The sequence below is a fragment of the Cygnus atratus genome, chromosome 2 (assembly GCF_013377495.2).
Source record: "Cygnus atratus isolate AKBS03 ecotype Queensland, Australia chromosome 2, CAtr_DNAZoo_HiC_assembly, whole genome shotgun sequence".
NCBI classification, from domain to species: Eukaryota; Metazoa; Chordata; class Aves; order Anseriformes; family Anatidae; genus Cygnus; species Cygnus atratus.
This window is the reverse complement of record NC_066363.1, coordinates 158,365,325-158,379,707: the sequence shown is the minus strand read 5'-3', so window position 1 is coordinate 158,379,707 and position 14,383 is coordinate 158,365,325. Positions and strand designations below refer to the sequence as shown.

Sequence of the window (14,383 nt, the reverse complement as noted above, 5' to 3'; positions counted from 1 at the left end):
AAATGAGTTCCTGTCTTCCCAAGATCTGTCCAGTTTTCTTCCTCTCCTACTGCTCTTAGTAAAGTGCTGCAAAAAAAGGAGCAAGAATTTCCACATCACATGCATCTTTCTAACTGGTCTTCCCAGCTGCTATAAGAAACCCAACATCATCAAAGCCATGATGCTCCACAGACTTTGTTGACACATCTCCAGCTTTGCTGACACATGCGAGATGGATCCTTTGTTGGATGGTAGTATTGAGTTTCTCACCCACAGCTCACGCCAAAGAGAAACAGCAGATGATCCAGCCAGGACGGGGCAACATAAAGCGAGAGCAGTCTAGCACTTCAGCCCCCAAAAATGGAGCATCAAAGAGGTGGCAGCACCTTCAGAAGACAGGCTGTAGACTTCTCCACCAGACGATCTTAATAAAGTCTGGCCTGCCTGTGTGCTTGTTCATCCTGGTGTAAATCTAGAGACCTTTCCCCAAACCCAGCAGAGTGACCCCATATTTGCACCTTGGCAGCTACTGCTCAATTCTGGCCCTTTCTTGACTTAGGATGAAAAAAACTCAATACAAGGCAGAAAACAAATAGAGTGATCTATGTGATAGATAGACACTCTCAGGGCACAATATAGTTTATCATTAAAACGCTGAAAACCTACAGGAGGTGATTAAAGATGTTTTCTCTGCACCACCCCCGTGCCTCATTTAATGCTGGACAACCCCTCTCTGTCTAGCTGCCAAGCAGCCTCAATGCACGGGTATCAACCAATAAAAGATGATCCTTTCCTAAAATATAAGGAAGCAAAAGCAAAGAATAGGAGGGTAAAAACAAGGTTAAATGACCAGGGTATACAAATGCCTTGATTTCTTCAAGGTTATAAGCAGATGCACAAAAAGAGCACAGGACTCCTGGTCCAGCATCCTTGGCACCCCTCCCAGCACAAGACCAGAGTTAAGCTGGGTGCAGAGGTCCGTGTCACGAAGCACGGATGACACACTCAGAATATAAAATTAATTTCAGCATGCTGCACCATAAGAAAACACCCACATAGAAGAAGTTTCATCTAAGATTATTTTTCTCCCCCCCCCCCCCCCTCTTTTTTTCCTGGCAAAAATACATAACTGGCAATACCAGATGTTTCAAGAATTCATACATTCTGTCAAACTGTTTGTCTTAAATAAAAGCAAAATCCAGTGCAGCAACATAGAGTCAATATTTGGGCTTTTAAACCCAGAAATATTAGGGAGAGAAGTTGGTCAAAACCTTCCCTCTATTTTATTTAGAAAAAGAAATATATATATAAATATAACAACCCAGACTCACAGCAAAGCATTTCCAGGTTCAGCAAAAGACTGCATTCAGCCCCAAATTTTCACAGCCCTGAAGTGTCCACCTCCACCTTCTAGATGCAAACCACTGCCCATGGCAGAGCCTGATGTACATCCAGAGGAAATAATCACCCCCAAGAGCCCTTGTAGGTTTACCCCGTGCTCCACATTTATAAAAACACATTGCAAAGTGATGTTCAGGGGCATGTGAGTTATGGAGGGGGCACGGGATAAATGACCCCCAGCTGTCGTTTCTGTGTATCTTTCAAATGTTCGTCGAGGAAAGGTATTAGGCTTTTTACTTCCCAGTTCCCTTTCAAGAACAAACAACAAAAATGTGTTGTGCCTCGGGCAGTCTTTTTATTATCTTACATACAGTTCATGCAATAAAGTCTGTTAATTAAAACATGAATATTTAAAATGGCTTTCAAGAATGGCAGCCTTATCTCACTGGAGGGAAGAAGAAAAAAAGAGGGGAAAAGAAAGTGGGAAAAAAACATGGTAAAGCACAAGAAAGGCATGTGATAGTTCATTTTGCCAGAGGAGTATTCAGTTATTGAACTGCTGAATGAGTGCGTTTTCCCCAGCTGACATGAGATGTTCATTTGCAGCGAGAGGGGCATGGCAAAGAAAGGGATGGAGGGATGGAGTGGAGGCAAAGGAGAATGAGTAGAGTGTTAATTAAGTTGTGAGGAGGGTGAAGCTGTCTTTTTTTTTTTTTTTTTTTTTTTTTTTTTTTTTTTTTGAAGTTGGTATTTTCTCAAAGCCATGGGCCTGGAAAGCAGAACAGCCACAACTGTCTGCTGCTTCGGGGCTGCTGTGACACCAAGAAATGATCGGAGGTGAGATGAGGGTCAGCATCCAATATCTGCCTTGTAGTAACTTTGCTCCTCAAGAACATATCAAAGGGTCTTGGTGTAATGAGAAACATACCCCAAGGTAAAAAGGAAGAGAAGGTGTGGGATGTATGATGGAGTTACGTGTCTGCATGTGTAAAACAATGCACAACTGGAGACACCCCAATTCATCTTCACGTGCTGCATGGGGCTTGTGCATAAACGTCCACATCTGAGCTGGGGTGTGGAGATGCTGAGGAACAGCCCAGAGACTCCAAAGCCACAGCTCCAGTAAGGACCCCAGTGCAAGAAACTTGCAGTGCCCATGTTGCACAGAGGGGTGCTGCAGACCCTCCTGGCAAAGCCATGGGTCAAATGGTTGTGCCAGCAGAGGAAGAGCTCTAAGGTAGAGGTGGTTTTCACTGAGAAGGGCCCCTGTTAAAGCTCCCCACTTTAGCACATCCTGGGCTTTGAGAAGATCAGGAGCCCTTTGCAGAGCTTTGCTGTGGGACAGCAGAGGGAAGCATGTCCCACCAGCAGAGTGACCGTGGGGACAGCTCAAGAAACTGGCAGTCTCAAAGAAAACCCTCGTGTCTGATGTTTTTCTCCTGCAAAGAAGGAGCACAGCCACCAGGTTTCTCCCACACAGATTTCTCTGAATGTCCAACAACCCTAGAGCAGGACCTGCTTGTCCCCTCTGAGCACTAAGCCATGCACATTGTCCTCTCTCACCAGGCTACCAAGCCATCATGGGGAAATAATCAGCTTGCTTTGAGGGGGTTAACACAAGTTGTACATTTCCCAGGAAGGATCCCACAAGCATCAACAAAGCCAATTTCTTCCAAAAGGCACAGCGACGCTGATCTGGAAAGTGAGTCGATGAGCCCATGGAGGGCTTTCAGCAAACCACGAGGCGAGACGCAAGTCCCAGATTGCCCTTCCCACAGCTCCTCCTCCCCACTGCTGCCTCCTGGCATGGAGAGGATGAAGCATGAGTCAGCCCCTTGTTCCAGCAGCGAGTTTACACACTGAGGGTCCCAATGGGCACACAGCCACTCCAGAATTGGAGGCAGCACGTCCTGTGTCTCCCCGTGCATCCAGTTACGGGGCACCCATGGGGCTTTGGACTTTTGGACATGTTCATAGGTGTGCACAGGTGTGTGGCTGTGCAGGGATGGCTGTAGCTGTACATTTTCACATGCATTTACTGTGTGTCCATTCCAGAGCACGTGTCTCCATCTGCTCAGCAGATGGTCATGCATGTGCCTGGAGGGACATTCATGCCCACATGCGTATCTGCCTGCCCTGCATGGAGTTACACCCTCATATGCAGGCGTGATTACATGTGCACACACACTTGGGCATCCATGTGTAAATCCACGTGTTTGCTCCTGGATTTGCATCTCTGAAGCAGAGAGAAAAGGGACAAGGCAAAATCCCCTCCAGAAGCCATTCAAGCCCCCAGCACTACATAGGACATTTCTCCTGAGGCTTCCTGCTCACCCTTCTCAACTCAGCCCTGCTCCAGTGACCACAACCCACTCCTGCCTTGTGACCCGGACCTTTTCCCAGGGCTGTGACCTACACTCCAGGTGCATCTGGCATTGCACAGCAGGAAAGAGGCTGCAGAGCAGTCCTGTTGTTACAGGGAAGGCTGTACGTATTGGGCTTGTACTCACAGGGATGCTCCCCTCACACAGCCACTCAACACAACTCTTTCCCATAAAACATCCCATCGTATGACCCGACTCTCTAAAAAAGTAGCTAGCACATCGGTTATCTGGTTTCTTTGGCCCATCAGCCAGGCCAGCAGTGCTCCAGAGATGTTATCTCCTGTCCAGTGAGTAATTAAGGAACTCAGAAGGATGGTAGGACAAAGCTGGTGGCGTTGGTGCAAGATGAGGGTCATGAGGGATTTGGATACAATGGGAGGCGCTGGAATTGTCCCAGTAGAAAAAGAAAGGACTTCACGTGGTAGGAAATCAGGCTTCATCCTTCCCATTATTCAAAAGCCATCTTTTTAAGAATAGAAAGGACAGCATGTCACCTTGCCCTCCCTTCTAGGACATTTGGGACATCATGCAGAAGACTGGAGGTTGTGCTGAAAGACCTGCCAAAGCTTTATAATTAGTCTTTTCCTCCATCTCGCAGCAAGTAGAAGGCATCACATTATGTCAGAGAAAAGCTCCCACCAAGCTTGTCAGCAGCTCCAGTGGCGACAGGCTCAAATCACAGTGCTGCCGAGCTGCCTGGGGACGGAGGTGGGACCGAGCAGAGCGGCACGTGGCACGCAAGAGCTGCTGAGCGAGAAAAGCCATCTCTGCCCTGACAGCTGGTGGCATCCATCGTGGCTCTCCCAGGGGGTCTTTTGTTCTCCTTGACAGTTCCTCAGCTGCAGTGGTCTGCAGGGGCAAGCAGCTGAGCTCCCCAAAGGGGCCTTCAAGCTCCTCCATGGCCCAGAATCACAGAAGCATGAAATGCAATCTCTTTAAATATCTCTCTATGGTTACCTGGGGACTGTCCTGGTCCCTGTGTCTTTTCTTCTTCAGTGAATACCTTCCCCAGCAAGAAAGACATTTTTCTGAGCAGCTCCTCTGCTGCTCTGTCTGCCTTCCTGTTATTCTCATTAATAATCTCAAGCCACATCACCATCCGTTGATCTTGGCTGACCCTAATGCCTGGTAGCTAGCCAAATTTCAGGCCAATCAACAAAGGTGCCCCACAGTTTTAACAACTGAACATTAAGGATGAGGGTTTGGAGAGGTTAAGAAGGCTGACCAACTCATCTCTGCTGGGGAAGGTGGTCGGCTGGGCTTAGATGCAGCACTGCTGGGAGGTGATGGAGCCATCATAACCACCTACTCTCCAGGTCGGATCACCCCTGGCACGGCTGTGCTGATGCTAGATCTGACGTGCCAAAATTCACTTTTGGAATTTACATGGCTATGCACAGAGCACAGCCTCATGGGGCTTCTCCCAAGCTGGAGCCTCTCCCAGCCCAGCAGAGCACCCTGAAACCTGCTTTGCTGAATGCTCAGCAAAATGCGTCCATTGGCAGTATTGCAGGAAGCTAAAATGGAAAATCAAACTAATGAAGAAACAAACAAAGCAACAATCTAAATGAAGGAGGAGGCAGGGAAAGAGAAAGTGTTTACGGGCAGAAATAAATCGTCTTCAGCCACTTTTATTGACTTTCCTTTGACAGACTCAGTGCATGCACTGCAGAAGCCAAATGCCAGCAGTACATCTGCAAGCAGCAGGCCTGGCCCCTCTGCGTTAATGCTTTCCTGCTGGGTGAAGCCAACAATGGCTTGCCAAGCACACATCCACAACAGGGAATCTGGTGCAGATGTCCCCTCGGTCCAGCTCTGCAGAGATCATTAACCCACTGCATTTGGGGACCTTAGTCCTAATCCCAGGCTAACAGGCACCAAAAGCACAACTGACACTGACCTCATGGACAGGAACTGGTCCTGAGCCCTGGGCTGTTACTCTCCTGACACCTCCCTACACCAGGACTATTTTTCCTTTAGATAGATACATGATACATAGGCAGATAGTTAGAAACAAAGCCAAGAAGCTCTGTGCGCAACGACAGAGCTGCCTCCTTCCCACCTGGGCTCTAGGTTGGGCCATCATGGGAGTCCCTGATGGATAAACCAAACTTGCACTAGTCTTTCCCATGGCACATGTACCATAGTGCCTTTCCTCAACACCTCCAATTCTTGCCACAGAACTGGCTGAAATGGGATTCTGTTTGTGATCTTGGTCACGCCACCAACTTTGGTAGAAAAAGTCTGGCTCAGCCAGACTCATATTATGGGAAAGGGACACCAAAGCTTGGCCTCAATTTCGTCCACGGGGCATAAAAAATTAAGTGCACAGAAATTACTGCATAGTGCTCTTCGTGTGGCTTTTTTTTTTTTTTTTTTTTTATTTCTTTAAGCCACATCTCTGTCCTGTAGCATCTAGATTTAGGACCAGTGAAATCAAATGGAGGATGCTCCTATGCCCTTGGTTGGTTTTTCATGCTTTCAGTGCAGAACCTTTCTCTTGTCTGGGCATCTTCAACACAAAACCAGACAACCACTCTGTCCCCAGAGCTGACGAGGGGGGAAATGCCATCTTCCATCCATTAAAACAAAACAAACAACAGCATCCAGGCTGGCGGAGGCCGGGACATCCCCCTCCTCAGCCAGGCAAGGAGACAAACCCAAGGACTCGCACCAGTCCTTTTGGTCCTGCTGCAAGGCAGAGAGGGTTCAGCCAGCCTTCCAGCTGATGGCCATTCCATCCCCGTGCTTTAAGACCTTACCACACTCCTTGTGTGCCATATCGTGTCCACACACCCAAGTTGTTAGAGCATTTTGGCTTTGGGAATCAACACCAGGCTTTTCTCCGCGCCAAAGAAACACAGTGGGACTTCTGTGGGACAAAGCAGCCACCCTGCTAGGACATCCCAGTTTGTTCAGGAGCCTGAAGCTGCAGCTTTCATCCATCCAAGTCGTTTTCCTCCCTTTTTGCTTCCAAGCACTGGGAATATCCCAAGCTGTTAACCCTTCATTTGACGGCATGGATCACTTGAGGCCCACGGAGAGCATTCAGCTTAATGAGCAGTGTGGCAATTATTGCTCCATCAAAACCAGAGCCAGGGAACAAAAAAGGAATATATTTAAACTCAACAGATCTGAAATTCTGATGCTGTGCTAAAGGATGTCCTTTCCTAGCTTGTTTTTTTCACCGTGATGGCAGGCTGAAGTGTGGGACATCAGTGTCAGATGGCTGCCTGCACCAGGTTCAAGGAGACTGGAGGTGACATTGGCAGAGCCACTCTGGGGACACAGCTGCTGAATGCCCCCCCAGGTTACAGTGTCACAAAGCCACAATAAATGGTACCTGCTGAGAATCCAAAAACAGTTTTCTGGCTTTTTTTTAGCCCAAGCTTGCTTCAGCACAGCCTTGGGGATGTACAGGCTCATAGAGGCCAGAACCAGCACCCATAGATGCTGCACGATTTTGCTGAGGACACTCATGGATAAGGTCTCAGCCTTGATGTGTTTCTGTTTACGGCCTGTTAGGAAAGATCAGAGCTCTTCTCCCCTCCTGGACCCATTGTCTGCTAGACCTTTACAGCAGATGGGCTATGCACAGTCTCTGCTAAATCCAAAGTCTATCTAGATGCAGAAACACAACACTGAAAAAGGGAAAACTCTCAGTGAAACCTGGGAGAAACCCAAGATCCCCATCAGCCAAATGATATGGGATCCTCCAGGTCAGACAGCTCAGTGCCAATGAAACCAACAGAGATCAGGCACCCTCAGCAGGGAATGAGGCACTTGAAAAGCTCTGTGGATCCAGTTCCCTTGGAAAGATAATGTTCCCCATTTTTCATCCTGCTCTGATTATTTAAATACATCAGAGGTTAAGGGTGGGTGGTGAAAAGGGCCAGGAATTGCTCTGTGCACCTTCCCTTCTGAGCCATTAGCATCCTTGTTCTCACTTTCAGCAGTTACAGCTGTAAAGCTCCACTGCAGATGTGATGATTTTGAATCTGGTGCCTGTGCTTCCCTGCAGTAAATTTCACCCCATATTCCCATACAAAACGTTTGGGGGCAGCTGCTATGTGCCCTGAATATGAAAGGATGATAAACAATAATGAATGCAAAAAAAAAAAAAAAAAAAAAAAAGGAAAAAAGTGCATAACTGAGAGGCTGAGCCCTTCACCAGGGCTGCTACTCATTAAATTACCCATAAAAGTCCCCTCGTAGCAATAATGGGAGTAGTTGCCTGTAAAACTCCCTCAGCAACTGGATGTAAATTCCACCTTTAGTCTCCCTGCTACAACAATAGCACATTCTGATGGTAATTGCAGATGTTTCTGCATTGTGATCATGTCCACAAGCTGCTGGGCTCACAATGGAACTGATCGCTTTATTTTTCTCATTTTTCTCCCCCTATCTCCTAAATAGGACATCTCCATACAGATGCATGCACGAGTGGATTTAGTGCTGAAACAACACTGCGGACGCAGGAAATCTCTGCTCTGCTGCTGGAAAGACCCCAGATGCTGCGTAGTCTTACATTCCTGCCTAATTGCAAGGTTTTTAATGATCCCAAAGGGAAGCAGTGGGGCAAGCAGGGATTTTGCGGATCACATAGGTCTGAGTTTTCAAACCAAGTCAGGACTGCCCTTTCTAACACCCACGAGGAGCTGCCCACGCTTGCCCTGTCCACGAAACACCCCAATAACCACACACACGATGGACAGTCCCATCAGGAGCTGCTCATATGGGGACATTAGAGATTCCCTGCAGGAGATAAGGGGAGGAAGGTCTCCAATTTGTAAGATGCCAGGCTCTGTTCAACCTCCTCCAGGAGCTCCAAAGTGCTGTCAGATCTTTCTCACTGCTATTAAGGTTTGGACTTTAAATGAGAAGATGACAGGTGACATCCCTAATGCTTTACACAGGGTACGAAAATTTCACGTAGAGAGCAGAAAGCAGCCCTTCCTTGCCCCACGTTTTGCTGGGGAGCTCTCACTGCAGCATTGCTCTGCTCTCAAAGATGTACAGACAGTGGCAAATGCAGACAGCTGGGACAAACACAGATGGAGTGGTGAGGAGCTGGAAAGCAGCACACCTTCCCCAGCACACACGAGTCTATGACAGGAGGGAGAGGCACTGAAACTGAGCTCAATTCCCATGGCCACTTGGTTTGTAAACCCCCAAATGAAGCAAATCCAAAGCCAAATTCCTTTTCTCCACCAGCCCAGCTGTTCTTTGGGCCTGGGGGACTATTGCTGGGAGGGATGGAGATTGTAGTGGAGGCAGAGGTCAGTGGAGAGGCTTCAGAGGCCACCCTGGGGCAATTACTCACAGCACTTTATCAGTCCCTGAGCTTTCCTGCTCACTACATCTGACCACAAACACGGGAAATGATTTATTGAGTTATTCCTGCCCCAAGAGAGGTTCAAGGGCAGGAGGGCTGTGCCAACCAACATGAATCCTGCAGCAGGGATGGAGGCAGCTGCCTTGACCCTATACATCTGGCCCTTTTCCGCACTAGGGACCTCCTTCTGCAGTCTCTCCAAGCAGAATCTCAGCCCTGCTGAGGAGATGCTATGCTTGGCCAGCAGAGCCAGCCAGGCATGAAGCAAAGCTCCCAACAACGACTGGCGGCTCAGAGGATGTGTTCTGCAGAGAGAGATTTATGAACCTCAGCCCACTTAACACAGCAGAGGTTAAGAAGAAACTCGTTCATGGGTCTATAAATGCCTCTCCACTGTAGAGAATGGACACAAGATGATTTCTTAATCTAGCAGGCAAAGAAAAGCATCTCTGGGCTGGGAAGCGAAACATCACAAAAAGTACAGCAATGAAGTGACTGAGCATTCAGGAGGAAGGAGGGACTGCATGAGTTGAGAGCAACGGGGACAGAAAAACAATGGAAAAGTTTAAAGACAAGATAATCCCCAGCACTTCCAACTAGCTATGTCCTGAATTATTTTATTTTATTTATTTATTTGTTTATTTATTTATTTATTTTGAGAATGGAGCAGTTCTCATTTCTTTTCAGTTTCAAGCTCTTCACTGGAATGAATTGGTGAAATTCTCTTGATGAGGCTGATCAGACTTGTTCGTCTCAAAAATCCCTCCAGCACTGAAGCCGTCTGCTCTACCAGGGAGCACACAATGTATTTCAGGGGCACATGATTAGCTCTGTTTTGCAGTCTGCATCATGAATCCCCCCAAGAGTGGGGGATCTGAAGAGCAGGAGGACCAGTGTTTGTTTCACAGCTGCTTCTCTGGGCTATCACAACGTGACAGCGAAGCAGTGGTCTTCCAGGAACAGATTACAATGAGACAGGACTAATTAGACATTCATTAAGTACCTAACTCAGCACAGCACTTAAGCACACATTTAACCTTCTCTCATTACGGTGTCACATCAACGTCCCATTTAAAGCTCCAGTTCTTGTTACAGTGAAACCAGCTCACATCTGGGAGGGCCACCAGGATTTCCAGACCTTCAAGCCCCAGGGCTCCACATTTCAGGAAGCTTTCCCATCTGCAGTCCCACAGGGCCCCTACCCCTAACTTATGGGGGTGCCTATCCCGGGAATCTTGGTTTTCTTTCCCAAAGGGGAATTTGCCTCTAAACTTTAGGACCTACAACCAGTCTCTGCCTTCTTCCCATCCTGCTTTAAGCAGACAGAGGGGATCTGATGCTGCCCAAAAATATTTATTCTGTTTAGTTGTATTCTAGAAAAAAAAATATATATATATATAAAAAAAATCCCTCTTCAAAGCCTTTCTGGTGTAGCAGCTCGAGGTAGCTGCAGCAAGGAGCGTTGCTGTGGGGACTGGGCTGCAGCTGCCGATCTATCTCTAAGCCTGTCTTGTTGATCACCAGGACAAGCTCCGTTTGCAGCAAGACCCCAAAATATCTCCTGCCGCCTCTGTACCCTGACAGATTCTTCTCGTTCCCACCACCGCCTGCCGTAACCTCTGCAACGTCTGCGTGGGACGCAGGGTGCAAAGGAGGTATCTTGCCAAACCCAGGAAGAAAATTTGGAAGCAAAATCTCTTCTTCCCCCAGGCATTGATGCTGTGGACAAGGAGGGGATACGAAGGCAGTTTTGGCAGAGCCACTTTGTGAAGACCCCTTCTGATTGTCCACAGTTTCTCCTTGGCCACCAAACGTCTGTCCAGATCTGTTCTTGAACTACTCTTGAGCATTTCCAGAGAGCAGGGAGAGGAGAGTATCTAGTCCAGCACATGGCCACGTGGGTGCATTCTCCATCCTTCAGGAATGGAAAATATCCCAGGTATAGAGGAGGCACATTGGGATAAAATAGGCTCCACATTTCGTGGTGTCTGGGTATCTGGCAATTCCTTACTTGCCGTGAAAGTCACCAGACTAGACTAGTACAGCACACACATACACCCTTGTTCAAAGACAAAAGTGTCAAGACAGGCTCCAAAAAATAAATAAATAAATAAATAAAAATGACTCAGGAAGCAGCAGGAAAAAAAAAAAAGCCGTTAAAAAGAAGAAGAATGTTACAAATACAATCATACAATCAGGTCAACAATAACAGCATTAACCAGCAGCAGTGCTCAGAAATCAAAAACCCCATCAAAATATTCCACCCACAGAACTCTGTTAAGGGATCGCTGGCTCGCTGTCCAAATTGGATCTCGCCTCCATCTTCCTGATCAAGTCTTTGCAAAAATCAAAACAGACACAGTGATAGACAGAGCAGCACATGGAGAGGCCGGGAGCCCTGCAAGCTTCATTTCCACGTAGATGGCATCCCACCAGCAAAGATGCTAATTCTTTGTCCTTAGCATGGAGCAGATGTGAGCAGCCAGAAAAAAAAATAAAAAAATAAAAATAAAATAAAAATAAAATAATCTACACTCTCTACAAATATTTGACACCCCAAAAGGATTTAGATTCAGCCACCTTTGAGCCTCTTTCATATTTATTTTCTGGGAACATTCAAGCACTCAAGCTGGACTAGGAGAGATCTTTACAAAAGCCAATATTAAGGCTGAACGCTTCAGGATTTGCTGAAAATCTTTTTTCAAATTTCACCTCTGGTTGCGATGAAAAAGGTCACGCTGCTCGGGTTGAGTGCATAAATCTTCCAATCAGCCAAGGCAGAGCGTGGCACCTGACTGAAGGAGGCTCACATCGCTCCGAGGAGGCGGGCAGCGTGGTGCTCCTTACAAGCTGTTCGCACAGGAGGAAAAGGGCACTGCAAAAAAAAAATCTGGGATCTGGGGAGCGACCAGCCCCGTGTGCTCACAGCCAGGGTGAGGGGCACAGTGAGGAACTAATTTGTAGGATTTACGGCTCGTCTGTGTGACTCCAGGTAATGATTCACAGAGCGGCGAGAAACAAAATCTGCCCCAAAATACACCGACAGAAGCACTGATACCTGATCATATCCTAATCTCTGCAAGAAAATCACTCTGCCTGATAACCTCCTGCCTACCACAAGCACTTTTTGCCTCCTTCCACCTGCAGAAATGTGCAGAAACTCCCTCCCTGCCTGGGAGAGGGGCTGCAAAAGCCGGGCAGGAGCCACCACGGCCAGCCCAAATGGGAATCTGCCCTCCTTGCTGCCCAAATTCCCATTTAGCATCACACCCTCGCTTTACATAAGCTGCCTGCTGGCAGGTGGGACGGGAGCGGATCTGACACAGCCCCTGAAATAGCGGCTTTGCTTTCTGACCCTCCAGTTCCCTCCTGCTTTGCACGTCGCTGTGCCACCGGCGGAGATGGCTGCAAGGAGAGTTTCTCTCCCCAGCACAGTGCAGCAGCAATGCACCAAGATCGGCCCTCAGGAGCATCTCATGCCTGTTCTCAACCCTTTCTCATCTTCCTTCCTTATTCTCAACCCTTTATCTCCTTCCTTCCTTATTTTCAACCCTTTCTCATCTTCCTTCCCCATCCCTTTCATGGTCTCTTGGCAGGCACAACCTACATCACACCCAACATCCCAAGGAGAACAAAACACAGACCAAATACCCGAGGAATGAACCCAAAGAAAGGCACCACATAGCCCCGCACAAGCAGCGTGGTGAGCTTTCTTTTTGAAAGCCTCCAGAAGGAAAATGAAGCTGAAATCCTGAGAACAAAATGAGCATAACTTCTGCTGTCTTTCACTCAAACCAGCCTTGGGAATTAAGTTTTTCCCATGAATTTACAGGGTTGGTAGGGCTGCTGAGTGCAGCCCACCGTGGGAGGTAGCTTGCATCCTGCCTCTTCTAGGATGTTTCTTATTGCGTTGGGGAACTGCTTGCCCTCAGGTATGACTTACCCTCAGCTGCAATGAAGCTGCAGAAGTAAAACAAGTGAGGAAAGGGCCCAAAGAAGGAGTGAAACAATTTAGGGCACACTTAGGGGAAGCCACTCATGAAGAGCCACCAGGGGTTGCCAGATCTGCCTAGCAATTAGCGAAGACGTTTTTCATAGAAGGCATCTGCAGACTCAGATACACACATGGTGGGAACAACGTGAGACCCAGGAGGGGACAACCCAACCATCCCTCCCTCCCAACCCCCCCGGCTGTCCCCTCACTCACCCAGGAACTCCACTCCGCTGCTGTCTTTTGGGCTGCTCATGCAGTTCTCCAAGAAAATCCCATCCTTGTAACAATCTTCCTTCTTCTTTGCGAGCCCCAGGATCTCGCTGGCTTGATCCAGGACCTCCCCTCCCGAGCAAGAGCAGGGGGTCTGCATAATGCCGCAGGGGTGAGAGCTGCTGCTGATGGCCAGGCACGCATCCAGCCACTTGCAGAGCATCTGGCACGCAGCTTTGCTAGGGTTCCTGTTGCCCACCACGAGGTATTCCACCGAGAAGTCCCTTTCCTGAGCCTTCATGGGCTTCCACCGCACGGGTCCGTTCTCCACCCCCGGCGGCGCAGTCTGCTTCATCTGGAGGAACTGCTTGTTGGACTGGAGGAAGGCGTAGCGGGTGGACCCATCACAGAGCTTCAGCACGTCATCGAAGCTCTCCATGCCCAGGTAGGTGCGGGTGGACTCCAGGAAGGAGTCGAACTGGTAGGTGCGGATGTGCTGGTGGTCACATACGCCGGTGGGTTTGAGGATCTTCATGTACAAGGTGTACCTCCGAGGGTCGGGGTTCTGGATAATCCAAGAGCAGAGAGAGGAGTTCAACGGGAAGACGGCGAAGGAGGAGAAATACCCAAAGAATTTCCCCTGGACCAAAGTGGTGCAGGGAGTTTGTGCCAGGTCCAGAGCGACCACGGTCCACACAAAGTAGAGTGGCGATACCAAAAGCAGGTTCAGGGCAGATCCAATGCTCCTCATCCTAGGTCTCTGGTCCTCTGGAACTCAAAGTAAATGTCAAGCAGGTGCCAGATCCTGGACATAACAGGGACCAGCTTAGAGGAAAAGTGAGAGTTTAAGAGGCTCTGAATCCGAAATCAAGCCAATCCTCCCATGTCTGGATTTGAGCTCCCTCCTGTGGCCATAAACAACACCTGGAAAAAAAGGGAAGGGAGGAAAGGAGGAGGGGAGAGAGAGAGAAAAGATTTGGGATTTGTTCTTTATTTTTTTTCCATTAACCCTTCACAATGCCAAGAATCCATGCAGCATTCCCAGTCCCAATACATCTCTCTGGTGGGGTTTGCAGCCCCACATCACCCTCCACACGCTAGCTTTGGAGGTGTCCCCATTGCTGGGATGTCGCAGCCAGG

General features: G+C 48.3%; 1 protein-coding gene across 1 annotated transcript in view; it reads right to left on the bottom strand.

Moving 5' to 3' along the window:
• ADGRB1 (adhesion G protein-coupled receptor B1) overlaps positions 1–13,994 on the bottom strand; it is a 185,375-nt gene extending 171,381 nt beyond the window's left edge. The window contains exon 1 of the mRNA XM_050708982.1: positions 13,247–13,994. Within this exon, the coding sequence (XP_050564939.1) occupies positions 13,247–13,994 (748 nt within the window). The remainder of the gene's footprint in view (positions 1–13,246) is intronic.
• Between the last annotated feature and the right edge of the window lie 389 nt (positions 13,995–14,383).